Source organism: Cucurbita pepo, chromosome LG18 (assembly GCF_002806865.2).
Source record: "Cucurbita pepo subsp. pepo cultivar mu-cu-16 chromosome LG18, ASM280686v2, whole genome shotgun sequence".
Classification (NCBI taxonomy): Eukaryota; Viridiplantae; Streptophyta; class Magnoliopsida; order Cucurbitales; family Cucurbitaceae; genus Cucurbita; species Cucurbita pepo.
The window spans coordinates 4,888,324-4,911,822 of record NC_036655.1 but is presented as its reverse complement, the minus strand read 5'-3'; the positions used below and the strand labels follow the sequence as shown (position 1 = coordinate 4,911,822).

Here is a 23,499-nt window from a genome sequence, read left to right as displayed (position 1 = left end):
TAGTTGGTCAGAAATTTGGGTTAATGGAAGTGGGATTACTTTACTATTATCCCTTGTATTCACAACTTGAATGAAATTTGTTAGGTTTATTGACCAGATGGGTCCTCCTGAATTTCTTAGGAGCTTTGGAATGGTGTCGGGGCTAGCAGGCCTACTAACATGAACAAGTCTAGAGCCCATTATCCACTTTCACATCATGCAAATTTGAGTTTTAAAGCATAAATCAACTATTTTTTTAATTCACGAGTTGCTTCTTAATATGACAATACATCTTTACCAATTATTTTTAAACACAACATGAGTTGTATAGTCAAATCAATATGCGCAAGAAAGAAAATCCATTCCAAACAAGCACAAAATTAGAAGTCAAGGGGAAAATTAAGTTCTATATTTAATCACGAAGCATATCTATAATATCCATCTAATTACTCCACTTTTTAGGAAAAAAATAATTATCTCTAAACTTTATTTACATTTTTACCTCACTATGGTAAATAAAGTATTAATCAGACATGTTCATTAGATTATCCAATTCAAACTTAAAGATGAATTCAATAGCATGCCACGCAAACATTTTAGCAATGTAGAAACTAAATAGAAGCACAGCACAGCTTTTTGTGATAATAGTCAAAGCTTTCTATTTTGAGGTTAAAAGTTTGGGTCTAAATATATTATATAATGCAAAAAAATTATCTAATTACGAAGATAAATCTATTTAAAAATTATCTAATAATGATTAGCAGCATTACCTTTGAATTCAACCAGCATCCTTGAAACATCCCAGCTGCATCCCGAGAGGCCAAGACGTCACCTCTTTACTGTACAAAACGGGCGGCCTTGCTAGCAAAAGCATGAGAGATTAGTTTTCTTACATAATTGCCTTAAGAGATTATCATGTAATATGATAATCTGTTTCTTTTGACTCCAAATAAAGCATATGATGTTAAACATTGGACCTCCGATCACCATCACTAATATGTGTCAAATAAGTTCAATAACAACATTTCAAAAGCCTTTCCAATTTGCATAGTAACTCAGGAAAACAACCCCAAAGAAATCGATTTTGCATCCGGTCGCAATGCAACTATCATCAATGATTCTTTCACCTATTTGGAATGACTTTTTTAGGGCTTAAAAATACATTTTTCACTTAAGCATACTTTTTAAGCCATTAGAAAGTTCTTTCAAACATGCTCATCTTCCCATCATACAATCGCAAAATCTTCTTCCACAGCATGAGCTTCCTCGCTTTTCTCCACACAAAGTAGCTTCTCCCTGAGCTTAATAATAAATTCTTCCCTAGCACTTTCATGCTCATTTAGAAACCTTTTTAGGGCATCTTTTCCACGGAAACTCTGACCATTGAAACTGTAGTTCGAACCAGCCTTCGAGATGAATTTGTGTTTCAACCCCAAATCAATAATCTCTGTTTCCCGACAAATTCCCTTGCCCAATTCCAGCTCAAATTGAGCGCTTCTAAATGGAGGAGCCATCTTATTCTTCACAATCTTCACAAGAACTTGACTACCTACCGTCTACAAGTGAAAGCAGATCAGAAGTAGATCGAGACCACAAAATGAGAACAATTCTGAATAAGGATTGTAAAAGTGAAGTGTTCAAAGATTGCATCAAATACTAGACCGAGTAATTTAAGGAATGCAAAGAGTACAATATCTTTTTTGCTTCATAAAACAAATGCAGAATACAAAATCAACTGTTAGCATATCTTTTAGCCTCCAACCCGTGCCAACCCTCAAAAAGTGCACCAATGGCATCTAGCTTTGGAATATGCTACTACAACAAAACGGAAAGAGCATATTTAAAATGACTTTTTAAGTGAACGTGTAAAAAGAAATATTTTTAAGAACTTAAAAAGTCAAATAAGCACAAATAAGCACAAGTAAGCTCCGTCTCGTTTGCACACACTCTCTTTCTCTCCTTTGATTCTCCCTCTTCAACAAATTTCCCACTCCCCCTAAGTAAATATCATATATATCTCGCTCTTTCTCTCTACCCTCTCACTCTGACCAAGTCTTTCCCTCTCTCCATCGCTCACCAAGTCTCTCCAAAAAAAAATTCCGTACTCCTTGCTCAATCACACTAAAATTAAAAATATAAATATAAATAAATGAACGAAGGTTACTCAAACACAATCTAAGCAAATAGGCTACCTCAATGCATTTGTGAAAGTTTGGCAGTTCTAAAGTAGGATGATCATGCGGTTCATAAAAACTGTTGAGATAATAAAACCACAGGTCAGAAGATCACGTCCAATTAATTAAGGACTTCTTTGAAAAGCACAAATAAACACACCCTTATAATTTTTATTAGAAAACCAGTAACCTCTTAGAAAGATACACAAATGGTACAGTTTAATGTATACTCATCCTGTAGTAGTTCATGCAAACAAGACCGCGCGGAATGTAATTGAATTTAACCACCAGTTAAAGTAGCCCATCGAAATTGTGAAGCCACGATTGAGATTTTTTTAAATTTGTAAACTATAAATCAAATTTATACCTCATCAAGCTTCTTGATAAGTCCTATACTTTTAACGTTTAGGCGCACTGAAGCATAGGATTTTAATGCATTTCCACCACAAGTAACTTCCGTCGGGCCACCAAATCCTTCAAAAGTTGAAATGTTTGACCTCACCTGAAGATAGACTCAAACATGAATGTATTATTTCTCAACAAATATCTTTTATCTCATGGAAGTAAAATGTAGGAAAAGATACTTCGATGCCCTGTGCAGATGCATTATAATATACACCAATGCGTGCACCACTGGATATATACAGTTGGGTAATGAACCTCGGAAAAGAATGTTAGAATGGGTGATGAGTCATAAATTAGTCAAAACAGACCAACAAGCAACGAAGCAAAACATGATGACTCTCAAAAACATAAAAGTTAATGGACGTTTTAATAAGGTTAATCAATCAATACAACGATTATTGAGTAGCATGGCATAACCTAAATATTAAAAGGAAAAGGCTCACAAACCGCATATATTCATTGAAGCAATAACAATAATTAATTATATCTTCAATCCGTGCCATTAAGAAAAGTAGTAGACGAAACTTACCTGATTAATAAATACCAAAAGTGTTTGTGATGATGATAAAGAGTGAGTCAGTTTTCTAAGTGTCTGACTCATCAGTCTAGCATGCATTGCCATATGAGAATCACCCACTGCACCATCAAATTCATTCTTCGGAACAAGCGCAGCTACCTATCATAATGCAAATTTCGTTGTCAAAATAGCAATTAGAACATGGATAATAACTGATCATAAATGCTTCCCACTGATATGCATCACAATTATGTGCTGGCATCGCAGTTATGTTTAGGGCTTCACATACCAAAAGCTTTATCCCTAATACTGACTGAAATGAAACTAGAAGGAAAAAGAAACGAAAATAAATTGTGGTTTATGGCGCTAGTAGAATTTATTCAGAAACTATATCTGAGGATGAAAATAGACACCATGGATATGTTTTAAGAACACAAAAACAGAAGTTCTCCTACTACTGCAATCAAAAAAGTTCTATTCTCTCAAACCAGGGAAAAGAAATAATATCAAACTCTATAAAGGTATCCTTACGAGACCCATATGCATTTCAAATTCAAACCACATAAAAAACATAACATACACTGTCAACAATAACAACGTCAACGGAACCACGCCGAATTAGGGTGTCTACAAGGCTTAGAGCCTGTTCGCCAGAATCTGGTTGTGAAAGAAGCAGCTTACTGGTGTCCACCCCAATAGACTTAGCCAGTGCTGGATCAAGAGCATGCTCCGCATCAATGAAAGCACAATAACCTACAGCAGAAAAAAAATGTTTAAGAGAATGAAGAAGAGCAAATACGTAATCCCAGAGAAGAAAAATTATAACACAAGAAAATCTACATATGTCAAGCATAGCACTTATGTTCTTGTTCTGTCTTCTATCGTGAAGTGATTGGATAACAAATTGTAACATAAGCTAAAGGGACAAAACACATTCAACAGGGTTGAGGATGCAGCTTTGGTGCCATTTAGTAGTATGTGTTATAGGCAAATTATTTATGCTTAGAGGGAGTGAAAAAGTCCCAAGACAGTGCATGAAGAAAACCTCCTTCCTTCTGTGATTCAGCAATTACATGCAGTGCAAGGGTTGTCTTCCCAGAAGCCTCTGGACCAAATATTTCCACAATGCGTCCCTGAAGAGATCTCGAGGTCAAATCACATATGAGATGTTCACACCTTAAATTATATAAAATAATAGGTTAGTTATATGTCATTTCTCGTAAGACTATAAATATAGCCCAAAAAAAGCATAAACAAAGTTGACTTCTTGTTTCAACTAAACTAAATTTAAAGGTATAAAATGTAAATCCGCAGACCAAAGGAAAATTCAAGTGAGATTTCCTACTTTTTACTTCCACTTCTATCCTTCCCAAACCATATAAACCGAAAGCTTGGTACATGGGAAATAAATCTTCATGGCCTTTGTGAGACTGATCTCAAAGGACGCTACATTGTTGAGGTTCAAAGGCATTAATAATGGATGTTGTATGGTGGCCAGGCAAGGAGTAAAGCCAAGAGAAAAAAACGGGAGGACAAGGATGACTTTCCTAGTAACATATCTTCTAAGAAGGGACACGACTTTGACGGTTTTTATTTGTCGGTCTCAGTCTAATCTATTTCTAATACATATTTACCCGTGATAATTGGATCAAACAACCGAACTTTCTATTGAGCATTTCATAGACAGTGGGGCTGAATGTTGAGACTTAAGCTTACATTGTGCTTCAAAAGTAATACCCGATAGGCCTCACAGTTGAGGAAAGTGAAAAGAGAAATTGGCTTGAAAGAAAGGATTTAACATAAAATGATGGTCAACTCCTACCTAGAATTGAAAATCTTAAGAGTTAGATATCATGAAATAAAAAACATTTTTAGTTTTCCAAGATTAAGATATACTAATTTTACAAAATGAAAATTAAATCCGTGAAACATTGTCGAATGAAATAAACATGGAAAATATGTTTTCGTTGATTTCTAATCGATTGTGAGATAGTTCTAAAATCCCCAAACATATGACAGTTAAAGATTCCGTGAATGAGTTCAGGATTTCAAGCACAAACTTGCAAATTACCTTTGGAAGTCCACCAGTTCCAAGTGCTATATCCAGGGCAAAGGAACCTGTTGATACCACAGGGACGTGATTAGAACAGACAGACTGACCAAGCCACATGATAGAGCCCTTGCCAAAAGATGAGGAGATCTGATCAAGGGCTTTTCGAAGAGCAACCTCTTTCTTCGACACATTCTCTTCAAAGCCACTACCAGACTTCAACTTTCTTCTACCTGCTAATCCAAAATAGAAAAAATGAGATAGCTACATAGACTCCAATAAAGCTCCTGAAGAAGGAAACTTTAACAGATTAAAAATAAATTAACCATCAGAAGTTGGATTTATATTCCCAAGAGGAATTTTAAGGCCGAATTCAGAATCATTGAAAGAAAAAGCGATCGGCATTCACCATCAAACTTAGGATCAATTCCAATTTACTATAGCATGAAAATAAGGCTCCATTTTCAATATGATGTAAATTCAAAAGTAACATTCAGAACCTTTCGAAGAAAATCCGTTAGTTTGATTAGATATTCCGGGCATTAGGCTCCAGAATCCCTGCACATGTAACAAACACCAGCTCAATCTCAGCATGCTCCTCACAAGAGAGAAAGAAATACATCGAACAATTAAAATTTCAAAAGCACAAACTACAAAACCAACAATCTACATCTTCAGTGCACATTTCTATCGTAACATCATAAGAAACATCATACTGAGGCCGTAAATGCGAGCATGAGCGAAATAAAGTAAAGCAGAAATCAATATAACAATCATAGAAAGAGAGAAACCTTGTGTTTGAAAAAGGAGAAATTCAACGGAGACGCATTCCGAAGAAGCCTCGCCATATCACACCAAGGGAAAGAAGTTTCCTCGGAACAAAATTTGGAGAACAGCTTAATGAAGTTCCACAACTAAAATGCTAGGGTTTTCATGGTTGCGCGCGTAGCAGAGTGAGAGGAAGGAAGAAGATGAGCAGGTGGAGTTGCGGCAGACGCAAGTAGCTGAAGTGAGACTTCTGGCTTCGCTCTTCCCTCCGCGAGGATCGAAATTGGCGGGAAAATCGAGATATGAAACGATGAGTTAAAAACGAGGACCCATCTGAAATATAATGGGCCAAGCCAGGTTTAAGGGACATTTAAGGCCCATTAAAAACCTGGTCAAATTACAAATTTAACCTCTAAATTTTTAATTTTTTTTAAAATTAAAATTTTAGGTTTTTATTAGCCACAAACAGTAAATTTATATCTAACGAGTCAACTAAATAAATAAATATTTATTTATTTATTTATTTATTTATTTATTTATTTCATGAAACCTTTTCAAGATGCTTGAATTTTATAATTTTTTTTAACAATTCTTAATAAAAATAAAAATAAAACACAGTTATTTTCACAATATTTGAATTTTTTTTATTAAAACACTTAATAAAAATCTACTTTCAAAATTCCTCTATCAAAATTTTAAAAACATAGCAAACTTTTTGTCAAAGAAATTTGTAAAATATACTTTCANCTTTTTTTTTTTTTTTTTTTTTTTTTTTTTGTTAAATGGTACACATAATATAATTTAATTTTAAATATGGTCGAGATAATTGCTTCACACAAAATGAGTCAAAATATTGATATACAATTAAAAAAACAAATTATCTAACCAAGCTCAACCTTACATTTCTAAACATACGCTTTAGAAACTCGAGTTTATACTTCCAGCCGATCATCAACTTCATGGATTTCAGAACTCTAGGGTTCATGATTCTGAACCCGTGCCCCAACGGGTCTAGGTTCATTTGACGTTTGTGTCAAATTCTAGAGATTTTTCTAAACGAAAACTACGAATCAGCATTGCCATCTTTGCTACTGGAATCATCAGTTGGCTTCTCTGGAGACACGATGCGTCCGCTCAGAGGATCGACAACACGAGTATCACGTGGTCCACCTTTACGTGCCATTGCAACCATTGGAGGGGGTGGAAGTACCCCTGATCTAAAAAGAATACGTTGCACGGGTTCTGAAGGCTGAGCACCAACTGAAAGCCAATACCTAGAAGGAAGGGAGAGTGTGATGAGTGAATGATTAGTATGAATGACGAGGTTATTGCGTGTACGAGTTCGAAATGAATACTACCACAGTAAAACAGCAAAAAAGCTTATGCAGCAAAATAATCTAAATCATCCAATCTCAGGTTATAGCAACTCTTTTTTAATTATAGGAGCTTTAAAAGAAGAGAGGTGGTAGGTGTTGCATAAAATGATACTCCATGAAGCAACCTAAGACAACCGCTAGCATATATTGTCCGCTTTAGCGCGTTACATATCGTCGTCAGCCTCACGGTTTATAAAACCCGTCTGCTAAGGGAGGTTTTCACACTCTTACAAGGAGTGCTTCGTTCCCTTCTCCAACCGATGTGGGATTGCATAATCCACCCATCTCGGAGGCCAGTGTTCTTGCTCGCATACCGCCCGGTGTCTGGCTCTGTTACCATTTGTAACAGCCCAAACTCACTGCTAGCAGATATTTGTCTGCTTTGGTCTATTACGTATAGCCGTCAGCCTCACGGTTTTAAAACGCGTCTATTAGGGAGAGGTTTCCACTCTCTTTTAAGGAATGCTTCGCTCCCCTCTCCAACCGAGGTGGGATCTCACACTGCATACTAGAACTCCTTACAGTGGTCAATCGAGATAGCAGTTTGACAACTACCTTACACAGAAAAGTGCTCTTTACTATATCCATAGAAGACTGACTAATCTACTCAAAAAGAGCTGCCCAAGAATTCAAAGCAATCAAGGAATTGGGGGAATATTAACCTGATAGACTCTAAGCCACAAAGAGACCAGAGACCAAACTCTAAATGCCTAAAACTTATACCTGATGGTTTGCTTTTATGCATAGCATGAGACCATACAATACGAATTATCCTCCAAGATAATGCTTCGTCTTAGACGTGTTATCCTCTGTTCTGTCTACTAATCATTAATCAGAACTTGAATTAGAAATGCAAAAGGTAGCAGAGGTAGCAGACAACAGAAGCAAAACAAAATAGTTATTAAACAGTTTCTTTGGTTCCACGGTGCTCGTTTTTCCAATTATGAAGCGTGGCTAGGCGATCCTACTCACACTTTTACCACTAAACTATATCCGCTACAATGCAATTAAGGAGCAGCCTAATTACTTTATCAAATGACTCGATGCTCTAAAAAAGTAAGGATTTCCTCATCGGCTCCATCAACTTGATAGCCAGATCCCCTTTTCCATTCTTTCTTCATCACCATTAGCAAACGTAATCACCACAATATCCAAAAGCTTGGGTTATCAAGAAAATATAATCACTTCTCAACCATCCAAACCTTTTTTTCATACTTTGATTCATAAGGTGCAGGATTTGAACTGTTAATAAGAAATGGTATAGAAAACAGTATAGCATGAATTTGGAATTAGGACTTCTTGTTTCAATAGCACTTTGCTTCATCACCAGACCTTACAGCTTCAGCTAATTTGTTTGTTAACTTACCTAATTAAAACTAGTATTAACAATTGCAACGCAGCGTTTAAATTCAAGAACCAAGCAGACTTTAGAATGAAGTTAGCTACAATCCAAAAGCAATCACTTACTTCACTCTTTCAAAATTAAGTCCCATTCGTTTACCACCATCTTGACCTGCAAAAAGATAAAAGAAAAACTCAAACCAAGGGAGAAAAACAAAACAACGTTCAAATCAAGAATCTAAATTCTAACACGCAAGCTAGCAGGAGTAATCAATCACATTTTTTCCAGATAAACAAACAGATAGAAAGTTAAAAATATCAAATGAATTAACCTGGCAGGGGATTATAGTAACCTAGAACCTCCAGATGCTTGCCGTCCCGGGGAGATCGGCTATCGGCAGCCATCACCCTGTAAAACGGCTTGTTCTTACAACCAAATCTCGACAATCGAATTCGAACCACCATTTTCGAGCTGGTAAAACCCTGCAAAAATCTTGCAAATTCGCCAAACTGAAATGACGACTGATTCGTGAACAGAACTGGCACCTTCACTCCGGACTGGCTAGGGCTCCGGGTTCTCTATCATTTTACAATTCGGGTCACATATGGGTCCAACCCGGTATAGGCCCAATAATCTGTTATTAGGCCCATCACACCAAGGTTGCCGTCCGAACTTCGTTTCGATCTTGTACGCCCATCCTAAACAAGCCCATAAANTTTTTTTTTTTTTTTTTTTTTTTTTTTTTTTTTTTTTTTTTTTTTAAATTTCAATCCCTACAAAATATAAAAATAACTTTTTTGGTCTTTTAACGACTTAAAAACACATTCTTTACGTACCATCGTCACCCTCACAATTTCAAAACGTGTATGTTAACCTTTATAAATAATGTTTCATTTCCCTCTCCAACCGACGTGGGATCTCACAATCTACTCCTTGGAAACCCAGCATCCTCGCTTGCACCCCGTCTAGTATCTGATTCTAATACAATTCGTAACAGGCTAAGTTCATTACGTATCGTCGTTAGCCTCACAATTTTAAAAAGATGTCTCTTAGGGATAAGTTTATACACCATTATAATGAATGTTTTATTCCCTTCTCCAGCCGACGTGGGATCTCATATAAAATAATCATTTTAAATTTTAAAAACCAAAACAAAAATAATTTAAAATAACTCGTGGGTTGAACTACAATTAGTCCATTTTTTCATACTATCAATAATTAATGAGCCAGGATTTATTAAAAATCAACTACCTATTCACACATAACAAGTGAAACAAGCCTTTTAAATTCAAGCTTAAATAAACAAATACATAAAACGAAACAACGAACGTGTTATAAAGTTCAAATCTATACATAAAAACGTGTCATTACAGAGTCGAGAGATTTATTAGAATAAACATAGTCCAACCATAAAACACATGTGTTTGAACAATCTTCTTGTTCGAGCATTAATCAAATGCCACGTAGGAAGTCGATTTGACAAACCATACGCTAAATAAAAATATCAATAACCTCGTTAAAATATATATATATATATATATATATATATATATATAATATTCCCACATTATAAAAATGATTGATTATTCCACAAGTAACGCCATAACTTTATGATAATATTATTGGGCTTGCTTGGCAGCCAAATCCAGATGGCTAATTAGGTTGAAAAAAATTCAAATATGGGGATCGTTCAATCCTTATTATAATATTTATTTATTTATTTATTTATTTATTTATTTGGGATTGACCTTATAAAGTTGGAAAAATAAAATTCAAAACTTATATATATATTAGAAAATAAAATAAGAAAAATAATTAAAAAGCACAAAAATAATATCGAGATATGGAAATTAGGCTCCATATTAGCCCACCTAAAAAAATATATAATAATAATAATAATAATAATAAAAAGAAAAAAACTCCAAAGTGGAAACCAGCTCCCATAATGTTCCACAACAATAGCCATCTAAGAAGAACTCGTAGACTTTGAACGGAGAATTCAAAGTAGGGCATAAATTATTATTTTTCCTTAATTAAAATATAATTTTAATTTTATTGATTTAATCTTAATTTTAATTTTAATTACGATATTGTGCTTTTAAAATTCCTCGTACCTTATTTTACTCTGATTAAAGCTCATTTAACGTGTCAATTGACATTAATGACATCAAAATAATATGGTTTAATAAAAAAAAAATAGTATAAGAATTTAACTAATTACAAAATATAAATTTTTGTGGGATTTTAAAACAGTATTAAAATAATAATAATAATTAAATAAAAGTAGTAATATAGTCAAACGTGACTATAGTTATTGTCACGGTCTATAGGGTACTAAAGTCTTACTTATACAATGGGACATTAAACTTTATCTTTATTATAGGACCACTTCATTTATGGTCACTCGCACTAGACATAATTTAAAATCTAAAATTTTGAAAATATAAACCTATCTTATCTTGTGACATCAACGAGGATAAAATGACTAAGAAATATTTTTAAAAAATTAAATATATTGTCTATATCAACAAGTTGTACCTTCATTTTCGGTAAATCAATCATAGGAATTTCATGGTTAAACGTGTTTTACTTGAAACAATTTTATGTTGGATGACATCATTTTACTGAGATGCATATGAGTGAGGACAAAAGATTATGGAAAGACTTTAGTTAAACGTGACCCTATCGCTGGAAAATGTCGGAATAAATTTATAAATTTCGTAAAATAATTTTATTTATTTATTTATTATTGTTATTATTTTAATTTGTAAAAGTTTGGGTTTGGGTAGGTTTGACTAAAAACGTCGATGCACGCGTTGTTTCGTGGGGAATAATAATAATAATAATAATAATATATATATATTTATTTATAATATGACTTAAGAGTTTAAAATTGAGGGAGACTGTAATAACGTTGAAGAGGAGAACAAACCACATTTATAAGGTGTGGAAACCTTCCTCTAGTATACGCATTTTAAAATATTTGAGGGGAAGCCCAAAATGGAAAGCTCAAAGAGAACCATATCTGTTAGGGATGGATCTAGATCGTAGATTAATAAATATTAGTTAATTTAAGGTAATTATAGATATTAAGAACGGAAATTAAAATATAATATTATATGAAGAATTTGGAAAAAAAAGGGAGATATGGTTGGTCAGAGGCGGGGATTCGGAAATAACGGGGAATTTAACACCGCAGGCACGCACGACTCAACCCAACTACCCATTTTTAAATTCATTTTCCAAAATTAATAAAGGAAATTAGATTTCAAATTATTATAATTTTACATTTTAAATTAATTTTGAGTTAGTTTAGATATCTAATATATTTTAAATTATATTTTTATTATACTATTAATAAATTAAAATACGTAAGATGCAAATTAATTAATTAACCAAAAGTGAGAATTACCAAGAAAAAAAAAATTTACCGAGGAAATTATTTTTACTGCAAGGTGAAATGGGACGATATGTCGCTTTCTGGGTAATGTGTGATTCAAAAGTCAATGTCACAAAGCCGACGACTCTTTGAATGAAAAAAGATAAATACGACATTGGAAATTGTGCAACGTAGTGCTTATATCTTGTTAGTTTTGATTTAAGCCATAAGACCCGAACTTGACACCCTTGGACTTATTAACCAACCGCTAACCTCAATTATAATGATTATTATTTAAAAAAAAAAATTAATATGATTTTGATAATAATCTTTTTTTAATTAGTCTCGTGATAATATCCATTTATGCTTGGGGTTTTTAGTCAAATTGTATATTTAAATTATAATTTTTATTATAAAGTTTTTAAAACATTGCTTAAAATTTTAATTCTCGTTTAATTATAAATAAATAAAAATATAATAAAAAAATGTCGTTATTAAATGAGTTGTATTTTGTCCGACTTTCATTACTTTTTGTATCGAGTCCTTATCATAAAAATTATATTATGAACCATTCAACACACGATGAATATATAGTAGGGTCGTTTTTAAAAGAAATATTAAAGGAGATCTTTTATAAAGTTATGATTTAAATTCGAATCATTGAGATAAGAAATGGGTTATGAATTATTATAAATAAATAAACAAATATTTAATAATTAAATCATTTATTATTATTATTATTATTATTATTATACTGTTACATGTTGTAATCAGCCTCACCGTTTTAAAACACACTATTTAAGGAGAAGTTGTCACACTCTTATAAGAAATGTTTCGTTCCTCTCTCCAACTGACGTAGGTTCTCACAATCAATTTCTCTTGGGGGCCCAACGTGCTAGTTGGCACACCGCTCGATGATTGAATCTGATACCATTAGTAATAGCTCAAGTTTTTTTCCAGTCTCATTCAACCAACTAACTATATTCCTCAAACATACCTTTCACGATACTCAGTCAGTAAATTACCTATAAAAAAAGTCAACTCATATTTTCGCTCGATTTTCATCAAAAAGATGCATTAGAACAGGATTCATTGCTGTTTTTTTATGAATAAGAGTCAGTACTAAAGAAAAATAAAAAATTGGTTATGAAGATAACACGTGATCCGAAATTTATACCAACGCAAAGGAATTCAATAGGAAAGTCGTTAGCGACCTGTCTCCTTTTATCTTCATTAATTAAAAAAAAAATTGACATGTCAATTTTCAATTTATCTTAAATTAATTTGATTTAGTGAACAACATATTTAATGCCCATTGATATTAATGGCAAAAATAGGAAATAGATAAAATTATAGGACTTGGGAGCAATAAGACATTAATTAATGCTCTTCACATTAAATTGGCTGCTACTCACATATGGTGTTACACTGTACGGAGTAATGTCTCGACCTAATCTTCAGATCATCGTATCATTTTAATTTTTTTTTCAAGAGTTTTTATTTTAACGTTTAAATTTTTATTTTATTTCATTATATTTTAGTTCTTTTACTGGAACTTAAATTTTCAACTGTGATGTCTCATATTGGTTGGATGGAGAACAAAACACGTACCGAGAGTTTGAATCTCTCTCTTTACGTTTCTGTTAGAGAGAAACAAAGAATATTCCTACTGTATAAACAAATCGTTTTAGAGTATATTTTTCACGCCTTGGATTACGTCTCGAATCATTAGATAGGAATCCGAAAATGAAGAGAGAAACAAAGAATATTATACACAATTTTTTTATAAAGATGTGAAAATCTTACCCTAGAAGACGTATTTTAAAGTATTAAGATAAGACGAGAAGGACAATATCTGCATGGATAGTAAAATTACCGAATTTAGAAAATTAGGAGTACAAAAACTAAAATGAAAGGCAATGTTTGAGGACAAAATGGTCTTTTGACATGTTTTTAATTAAAAATTAATTAATTATTTTTATGATTATAATAATAAAAATTAAATTGACTCCGGGTGGCAAATTAGTGGTTGATTAAAATTCCTAATCCCAAAAAATTTCTATTCACGAGTTTGACGAAATGTCGTCAAAAAATTTATTTTATTTTTATTTGTTAAATAAAGTATTGGAAAGTGCATAAATTTAAATATATAATTAAATAATACTATAATATATATGCTTTATCCCATTTGAATGTATCTCAGTGTATTTAGATATATATCATAAAAACGTTTAAGTTCACTTAAAAATTTTGAATTGAAGATAATAATATTCGAAGCCTCGATTGTCTAACGAGAGAATACTTAACTTTTGCACGAGTTAAATTTACATAAATTAAGCTCAATATTTGACGTTTAATTTATTTTATTTAAATTATAAATTTATTTAATAATAGTAGTAAAATATTATTATGTGTGACGTAATTTATCACCAGCCTAAATTTTAAGATTAAGTAAAAAAATGTAACACGGTATTAAAGTAGAAGGTCGTCTATAGAAATGGTCGAATCTATAAAAGAAAAAAAAAANGGAGAAAAATATAAGAAAACAAAACAAAAATATAATAAAAAAAAAGTCAAAAAGTCAAATAGCATAAACAGTGACGGTAGAAATTTTCCAAAGGTAAAACGCACAAAAAGAGAATAAATGGACTGCCCTGACCCTGACCCAGACCCTGATCCACGGCCACGAGTAGTTGACCCGTGAAATCNAAAAAAAAAAAAAAAAAAAATAATAATAAATAAATAAATAAATAAATTATTTCTATTAAAATTATTTGAGTCATTTATTTAAAATGTTATTTTTAATAAAAAGAAAATGTAAATTCGTAAAAAAATTATTTATTTTTAAATATTTAGTTAAATTTCGTTACTCAATTTTAATATATATTTTAAAAAATTAACCAGTTATAAAAAGATAATAAAAAATAAAAAAATAAAAAAAATTTGAAATTAAATAAAAATAAAACAAAATATAATTGTATATTTTAAAATTAATTTTTTATTTATTTGAATTTAGCTAATTCCAAATAATTTACTTACCCAATCCAAAATAGTAATAATCATCACATAATTTATTAAAAATAGAATAAAGAGTAATATATTTATAAAAAGTTGTGAATTGACGCTTTTATAATAAAATCATTAANATTCAATGGTTCTTACTTCAACAAAAGCTTGGATCGTTGGGCTGAGGATTAGGGTTGCCTTGTCAATTTTGTATCAGAGCCTAGGTTTACATCTTTGTGACCGACTCTAGAATTGATTTTAACTTTTATTTCTGCTATTCTTTTTCCTTCTTCACTCTTCACCNGACCACGCTTCTTTCCTTCTTCACTCTTCACCTTCCACCTTATAAAACCCTAATCTCTCCACAATTCTTCACAATTCAATCCTTTTCTTTAAGCGTTCTTTGAATCATTCAAACAAACGCTCTGATCTTTGATTTTGATTTTGATTTTACCCTCTGAAACGCATCTTCCTCTGTTTTTCGTTGAGCTTAAAAACAGAGTCTCTGTAATCAAATCTCAAGAACATCAAGAACCCATTTAGTATCTGGGTTTTGATTCATTCCTCATGGGTTTGTCCCTCTCGCTCCTTGTTTCTGCCTGGAAGGAAATTTTAGATCAAGGACTTTTAATCATATGCAAAAATCGCAGTTTCTCTGCTCGAGAAACGGCTCTGATTTTGAGATCAAATAGCTTCAAAATTACAGAGCAACAACCCACCACGACCAGACCAACAAGAACCAAACCCAATAGCTTAAAAGGAAGTAAGCCTGAGAGAGTGATTCTTGAAAGGAATCTTTCGTTTAAGTCGCTGGTTGAAGATACGGGTTTCAGTTTCTCTGTTTCTGCTGACAAAAATGGTGGATCGGAGAGTTTTGAACCGGTGAGTCCGGCGGTTATGTACTCTCCGAGGCCGGTGAGTGAGTTGGATGCGGCGGCGGTGAAGTTGCAGAAGGTTTATAAAAGTTACAGAACGCGAAGGAACCTGGCGGATTGTGCGGTGGTGGTTGAAGAATTGTGGTGGAAGGCGATTGATTTTGCGAATTTGAAACGGAGCTCTGTTTCGTTTTTTAACATTGAGAAGCCGGAAACCGCCGTGTCGCGGTGGGCAAGAGCTAGAACAAGAGCGGCTAAGGTCGGAAAGGGTTTGAGTAAGGATGAAAAGGCTCAAAAATTGGCTCTTCAGCACTGGCTAGAAGCTGTAAGTTCTTCAAATTTCACACCACAAAGTTCATAACATACCCAAAAACCTTACATTTTTGCTTACTTTTTTGGCTACAGATCGATCCACGCCATCGCTACGGCCACAATTTACACTTATACTACGACGTCTGGTTCGTGAGTGAAAGCAATCAGCCATTCTTTTACTGGTAAGTCAAGTTCTTAGCTTTACTCTGTTTGGTTTCTCGGAAAATCCACCGGGAAAATACATCCACCGGAATTTTCTCAGTAACCAAACACAATTCCGATCCAAACCCATTTCCTAAAACACCTTGATTTGCTAAAATGCAGGCTGGATATTGGAGATGGCAAAGAATTAAGCCTGGAAAAGTGTCCAAGAGCAACACTTCAGAAGCAATGCATCAAATATTTGGGTCCGGTGAGTCATCTTCTCCGATCAGCGCCGCCGTGAACTAAAATTCCCAGTTGAAAGAATTTTTCTCAAGAATCTTTTGCTTGTTTCTTACCAGAAAGAAAGAGAAGCCTATGAAGTAGTCGTCGAAAATGGGAAGCTGGTTTACAAGCAGAGCGGATCCATAGTGGAAACCCAGGAAGGTTCTAAGTGGATATTTGTTCTTAGCACTACAAGATCCTTATATGTTGGCCAGAAAAAGAAGGGCCAATTTCAACACTCCAGTTTCCTCTCCGGCGCCGCCACCACCGCCGCCGGCAGATTAGTTACCCATGATGGTGTCATTCAGGTACCAAATCTGAAGCCCCACCATTTACCGTCGGTTAAATTTTTGGATGGTAATAATAGTTTATTTATTTGTTTGTTTTTGGTGAAGGCAATTTGGCCATACAGTGGTCATTATCATCCCACAGAAGCCAATTTCAATGAATTCCTCAGCTTCCTTAGAGAAAACCATGTCGATCTCACCAACGTGAAGGTAACTTTTTTACATTTTTACTTTTTTTACCACCCCTTTTTACATTGGTAAAAAATGATGCTGATATTGGGCTTTTTTTAATGCTCCCTCAGATGTGTTCGATTGACGATGACAGTCAATATAAGGCCGTCGATGTGGAACAGAAACCAGAATCACGCGAGGGTTCCTTCAAATCTACACCGTTGGATGAAGCCAAATCGACGGTTTCCATTGATTCAGTAGAGAAAAAGATGACAGCAGCCATGCCGCCGGTGGCTCGGAAGAAATCGGAGGAATTGCCGGCGAAGCAATTCGACATGTCGAAACGGTTGTCGTGCAAATGGTCGACCGGAGCCGGACCTAGGATTGGGTGTGTTCGGGACTACCCAGCTGAGCTACAAACGAGAGCACTGGAACATGTCAACTTATCACCTCGGGTGGGCCCTGGGCCGTTGGTTAATTATGGGCCCATTCCTTCTCCACGACCAAGCCCAAAAATTAGGCTCTCACCAAGGCTGGCTTATATGGGCCTTCCCAGCCCAAGAACTCCAATCCCTACAGCCAGTTAGGCCCAAAATGGTTTTGCTAGCTCGGCCCAACAATAGCTGGAAATAGTCGATCCAATTGTTTCATTCTTTGTTTTTAAAAAAAATAATATTCTTCAATTTTTATTAGGAGGCCTAATTGAGAGCCAAGAGTAATTTGATTTGGCTCGAGGTTATTGTTACATCAATTTTTACTGTTAAAAGAATAAGGTTGAGTTATCAATAATCCCATGGTTGTATTATGACTACACGAAAAGCTTCAAGCTCATAAAAGAATCCTAAAAGTCCTGCACGAAAGTTGGCCCGAACACCCCCTATCCTTGAAATATGACGGACACTAACGAATCGCATAGTGTCTGACTAACCCAGAAGAGAGGAGAGAAGGTGAGAGATCCCACGTCGGTTGGAGAGGGGAACTAAGCATTCCTTATAAGGGTGTGAAAACCCCTCCCTAGTAGACACATTTTAAAAACCGTGAGGCTGACGACGATATGTAAATGACAAAATTGGACAATATTTACCAGCGGTGGGCTTTAGCCGTTACAAGTGGTATCAGAGCCAGACACCTTGGGGGTGTGCCAACAGAATGTTGTCCCCCAGGGTATGGATTGTGAGATCCTACGTTGATGGGAGAGGGGAACTAAACCATTTCTTATAAGGGTATGGAAACCTCTCTAAGGTTGACGGCAATACGTAACGGTCCAAAGGAGACAATATCTATTAGCGGTGGACTTGGAGGCGAATTGTGAGATCCCACGTCGGTGGGCTTGAACGGTTTACACGGGTGGAATCTAAAGGACGGAGGGAGAGATCATACACAAGTTAGTGTAGTGATTCATGAGGAGGAGGAGCAGCAGCAGCAGGGATCCAAAGCTCAGGGAAAAGGGCAGTGATATCACTCTCTTCAACAGACAAGCTTCATTTAGATAGTTGATCAAAGGTTTTGTGCAATTGAAAGCATATGATGTATAGCTAATGCTTGAAAGTCTCAGCAGGGATGAGCCACTCTTTCCCCACTCATTTCATTACAACTAGAACAAATTAGACACAAGTTCTTACAATAAGCTGTTTCATGGAACAAAACAGTTGAACTCAAGACAATTCTCATCAGACCCATCATGGTAGATTCAAGATCCCAATTCTTAAGCTGGAAAACCAGACATCCTCAAATTGAAACAATGGAGAATACAGGTCATACTGTAAGCACACAAGCAGCAGTGGTTTGGTTTGGTTTCTAAGAACTAAAATGGATTTCAGCAGGAACACTCAAACAAGTGATATCAGATCATAAAGAACAAAGAATTCTGTACTTCCAGCAGTAATTACACATTCAGAGAGATTCATAAATCATAATATAACGAAACAATTAATGGATTTCAGAACTGTAAGCTAATAATTAAGCAACAAAGAGTGTGGAGGAAAATTCTGGTACCAATTTAAGCCGCTTGCTACCATCCAAACACAACACGAGAGCATCGTTCCTTGAACCATCTGAAGCTCTTTCTTAGAGATCCTTTGACTTTGCCTTCCACAGAATAAACCTTGTAGCTAGCAACTCTTTTCTTTCTCTGAATCTCCGGATCGTTGAAACTCCAACTCTTCGACGAAAATCCGTTCGTCGATTTCCCTTTCTTGAGCTTCAAATCGTTAGCCGTCTGCGTTTGATTAGGGTTTACAGACGAAGCATACGAAGCACTGTAACAACGAAAATCTCCGCCGGAAACAGTAGCTCCTCTTGCTTCGTTTCCATTGTAGCTCTCAATCTGCATTCTCCCATCCGTATATGAGTTCGATTTGAAATCCGCCATGGTAGATTGAAGATCCGAGACTTTGAGGTTCGATGCACTCGAAGAGATCGCTCCCTTTCTCGCACCAAAAATTCAACGAAAATGGACTTGTGCAAATAGGAGGTGGAATTGAAAGCCCTTTGATAATCTTGGTAAGAGCCGAATTGGAACAGCGACCAAATTCTTTGACCATTGTTCAAAACCCAGAATTTAGGCAGTTTCGTTGTCTCTAATTAATAATAATTATTATTATTATCATTTACCAAAAGGTTGATCTCTAATTTATTTAAATACTTTATAGCAAGTCAACTCAATTTATATGGTATAACTTCAAACTATTAAAAAGGTCATTTTCCGGAACTCGTAGTCTCTGGTATTGTACTTCTAACTTATTACTCACCAACGTCGTAAAAGTTACTGAAGAATCACTCTTGAGAGTTCAAATCTCGAGTTATCTTGACTAGTTCGGGAGCTGATTTGGGTGTGAAAACATCTCTCTAACAATATTCATAGTGCTGACTTGTACCGTTACTTATGATATCATAGCTAGACACTAGAGCGAGCTAGGGGACCTTAGACGGGAACAAAACATTCCTTATTCCTTATAAGGATTACGTGTTTTAAAACCTTGAGTATGCAATCGAGTACGCTGTAGTCCTTATTTTGACTTGTTTTAAAACTTTGATGGACACGGTGGGCTCGTTCCCGTCCTTCATACAAAAATGATTGGAAAAATGGAAAAATTTTGTTGTAACATAATGCATAAATGATTGGAAGTAATTCTAATGAATATTTCAAAAGAAAAAAAATATAATTATATTAATAAAAAGAAACCCGAAATAAGGGCAAATTTTCTGAGGCCCAACCCAGTACAAAAGCCCATTTTCTGAGGCCCAAACAAGTAGAAAAGGCCTCCTCGCAATTTACTAAAGCCCATTTTTGAGGCCCAAAGAAGTAGAAAAGGCCTACTCGCAATTCACGAAAGGCCATTTTCCGAGGCCCAAAACAGTAGAAAAGGCCTCATCGCAATTCACGAAAGCCCATTTTCTGAGGCCCAAAACAGTAGAAAAGGCCTCATCGCAATTCACGAAAGCCCATTTTCTGAGGCCCAAAACAGTAGAAAAGGCCTCATCGCAATTCACGAAAGCCCATTTTCTGAGGCCCAAAACAGTAGAAAAGGCCTCATCGCAATTCACGAAAGCCCATTTTCTGAGGCCCAAAACAGTAGAAAAGGCCTCATCGCAATTCACGAAAGCCCATTTTCTGAGGCCCAAAACAGTAGAAAAGGCCTCATCGCAATTCACGAAAGCCCATTTTCTGAGGCCCAAAGCAGTAGAAAAGGCCTCATCGCAATTCACGAAAGCCCATTTTCTGAGGCCCAAAGCAGTAGAAAAGGCCTCCTCGTAATTCACGAAAGCCCATTTCTGAGGCCCAAAGCAGTAGAAAAGGCCTCCTCGAAATTCACGAAAGCCCATAATGTCCAATGTCGAATTATGTCGAGCGACCAGAAATTGAGAAATGGACTTTGAACAGAGAACCCTAATAAACCATTTCCTTTCCACTCGCACCCACTTAGGATCTGATTCTCTCGTCCCACAAGTTTCTTCTCCAACTCATTCTCTCATTCAGGTGCTTCCTTTCTTCCTCCTCCTTCTCTCATCTCATTCCAATTCAGCGCATTTTTTGATTTCCTAATCTGTCTTAGATCCTTCTTCGTTTCCTTTATTTGGTTTTTGAGTTACGTTTCGCATTGGATTGTAAGGAATTGATTGTTTTAGGCTTTATGATTGTGCAGTATTTGACGATCTGCTGATTGTCTAGTGTGTTGTTATTGTTTATGAATGTTTTCTGGATTTGAAATATATGCTGTTTCCATGCCATCGGGGTTTTTTTTGGACGGATTTTAAAGAGTGTGGTTTCTCAGGTAATTCGGATCAAGTGCGACGATTTTGATTGATTGATTGTCACAGTTGATATTTGTTTGAGATGGACGATAACAATCGTTCTTCAGGACCTCCGAAGGATAATCCAGATCATGGAAATCAAGCAGGCCAAATTACCAAGGATGATAGCAGCTCATTGGAGAACATGGCTCAGAGGTTTCAAGATTCTTTGTCCACTAGCAAAAGGCACAAATTCTGGGAAACTCAACCTGTTGGACAATTCAAGGATATCGGGGATTCTAGTTTGCCTGATGGTCCAATTGAACCACCAACTCCATTATCTGAGGTCAAACAAGAGCCTTATAATCTTCCTAATTCATATGAATGGACCACTTGTGACATGAGCTCTGAAGGGATTTGTATTGAGGTTTACAATCTCTTGAAGAACAATTATGTTGAAGATGATGAAAATTTGTTTAGATTCAACTATTCCAAGGAATTTCTTGGATGGGCTTTGAGACCTCCGGGGTACTTCACAAGCTGGCATATTGGTGTTCGTGCTAAAGCTTCTAAGAAATTGGTTGCTTTCATCAGTGGCATCCCTGCCAGGATTCGGGTGCGCGACGAAGTCGTTAAGATGGCAGAGATCAATTTCTTATGTGTTCACAAGAAGCTTAGATCAAAGAGACTTGCACCTGTTATGATCAAAGAGGTCACAAGGAGGGTTCACCTGGAAAATATATGGCAAGCGGCTTATACCGCTGGAGTTGTTCTTCCAACCCCAATTACAACTTGCCAATACTGGCATAGATCCTTAAACCCAAAGAAGCTAATTGATGTTGGGTTTTCAAGGCTGGGGGCAAGGATGACGATGAGCCGGACCATAAAGCTTTACAAGTTACCTGATTCACCAGCTACCCCTGGGTTTCGAAAAATGGAACGTCGAGATGTCCCTGCCGTTACTCGGTTGCTTAGAATGTATTTGAGGCAGTTTGATGTTGCTCCAGATTTTGATGAATCTGATGTAGAACATTGGCTTCTTCCTAAGGAGAGCGTAGTAGATAGTTTCTTGGTTGAGAGTCCGGACAGCCATGTGATCACTGACTTCTGCAGCTTCTACACTCTTCCTTCATCCATTCTTGGGAACCAAACATACTCAACCTTGAAGGCCGCCTATTCCTATTATAATGTCTCCACCAAAACTCCATTGTTGCAGTTGATGAATGATGCTCTTATTGTTGCAAAACAGAAAGATTTTGATGTCTTCAATGCATTGGATGTCATGGAGAATGAATCCGTCCTGAAGGAACTAAAATTCGGTCCAGGCGACGGGCAACTTCACTATTACCTGTATAATTATCGGATTCGGCACGCGTTGAAACCAAGTGAACTTGGGCTTGTACTGCTATAGTTGGATTTGTTACTGGTTTGGTTTGAATTGTGAACAGAAAATATTGGTCATTTTTTAATGGTGGCTTGGTTTGCTGATGCATTTTAGCTTTGTTTTGTTCGTCTTGTGTCAACAGCAAAGAGCACTAAACACTAAACGTCAGGAGTATGAGAGGGAACTTTGCCGGATAATGTAAAATGTTTTGCAGGTTTTTCACTGAATTATCCTTTTTTTTTTGGCCCATCCTCGCAGGATTTGCAGGTGCAGCCTGTTTGTATTATGAATTGCATACACTTTTTTATACTTGCATGGCCCAGCATTTGCTTATTGCTTGTTCATTGCTATGATCAGATGTCCATTCCATGTACTACATTGATGAATAAGGGAACTTTCCTTTAGAATGGAGAGGATTAATTATTTAAGTGAATCATTTTTACTTGATTATCTTCGAACTATTAGATCTAGCTTGAAGGTTCTTATTCATTTCATCGATTACATCCTTTAAGACGCATTGACTCAAACATATCATGTTTGTTTTTGCTTGGTAAGAACTCAAATAATACAAATTTAGAAGCATTTGGTCCTAGATTTGGATAGAAATGTTTGTACACTTATAATAACTTATGCAAAACATCCAATTTGAAGTGACCATTCAGAATTGACTAAAACATCAACTAACCCGTACTTGAACCGAGCTTTGAGATTCTTTCAAGAACATGTGCTCATCTATGAGACAAAAGAAAGATGAATGAGACTTTATTGTTCTAGAATCAATGAATTAGCTGCTTTGAAAGACTCAACCAAAAATC

At 35.4% G+C, this 23,499-nt stretch overlaps 5 protein-coding genes across 6 annotated transcripts; 2 read left to right on the top strand and 3 right to left on the bottom strand.

The window, feature by feature from the left end:
* Positions 1-939: 939 nt before the first annotated feature.
* On the bottom strand, positions 940-6,190 carry LOC111780263 (DNA repair protein recA homolog 3, mitochondrial-like). The gene is made up of 8 exons (XM_023660615.1): positions 5,917-6,190; positions 5,626-5,683; positions 5,147-5,358; positions 4,121-4,208; positions 3,656-3,828; positions 3,088-3,234; positions 2,521-2,655; positions 940-1,535 (listed from the first exon to the last, which is right to left on the bottom strand). The coding sequence occupies exons 1-8, from the start codon at positions 5,971-5,973 to the stop codon at positions 1,206-1,208; spliced, it is 1,200 nt and encodes a 399-aa protein (XP_023516383.1). The 5' UTR covers positions 5,974-6,190; the 3' UTR covers positions 940-1,205.
* A 512-nt stretch (positions 6,191-6,702) lies between these two features.
* On the bottom strand, positions 6,703-22,678 carry LOC111780265 (30S ribosomal protein S16-2, chloroplastic/mitochondrial-like). Of its 2 annotated transcripts, XM_023660618.1 has the most exons (5): positions 22,673-22,678; positions 18,301-18,304; positions 8,943-9,161; positions 8,737-8,782; positions 6,703-7,167 (listed from the first exon to the last, which is right to left on the bottom strand). In XM_023660618.1, the coding sequence occupies exons 3-5, from the start codon at positions 9,073-9,075 to the stop codon at positions 6,957-6,959; spliced, it is 390 nt and encodes a 129-aa protein (XP_023516386.1). In that variant the 5' UTR covers positions 9,076-9,161; positions 18,301-18,304; positions 22,673-22,678; the 3' UTR covers positions 6,703-6,956. The 2 variants fall into 2 exon arrangements, with proteins under 2 accessions (XP_023516386.1, XP_023516387.1); XM_023660619.1 differs by lacking the exon at positions 18,301-18,304 and having other exon boundaries at positions 8,943-9,172.
* Positions 15,311-17,878, top strand: LOC111780261 (IQ domain-containing protein IQM1-like). Its single transcript, XM_023660613.1, has 6 exons — positions 15,311-16,196; positions 16,277-16,365; positions 16,508-16,595; positions 16,687-16,917; positions 17,005-17,106; positions 17,199-17,878. Exons 1-6 carry the CDS (start codon positions 15,564-15,566, stop codon positions 17,652-17,654), a joined length of 1,599 nt encoding a protein of 532 aa, XP_023516381.1. The 5' UTR covers positions 15,311-15,563; the 3' UTR covers positions 17,655-17,878.
* On the bottom strand, positions 18,607-19,619 carry LOC111780266. The gene has a single exon (XM_023660620.1). It carries the CDS (start codon positions 19,436-19,438, stop codon positions 19,079-19,081), a length of 360 nt encoding a protein of 119 aa, XP_023516388.1. The 5' UTR covers positions 19,439-19,619; the 3' UTR covers positions 18,607-19,078.
* LOC111780262 (glycylpeptide N-tetradecanoyltransferase 1-like) lies at positions 20,954-22,993 on the top strand. Its single transcript, XM_023660614.1, has 2 exons — positions 20,954-21,046; positions 21,342-22,993. Exon 2 carries the CDS (start codon positions 21,404-21,406, stop codon positions 22,709-22,711), a length of 1,308 nt encoding a protein of 435 aa, XP_023516382.1. The 5' UTR covers positions 20,954-21,046; positions 21,342-21,403; the 3' UTR covers positions 22,712-22,993.
* The last annotated feature ends 506 nt before the right edge of the window (positions 22,994-23,499 follow it).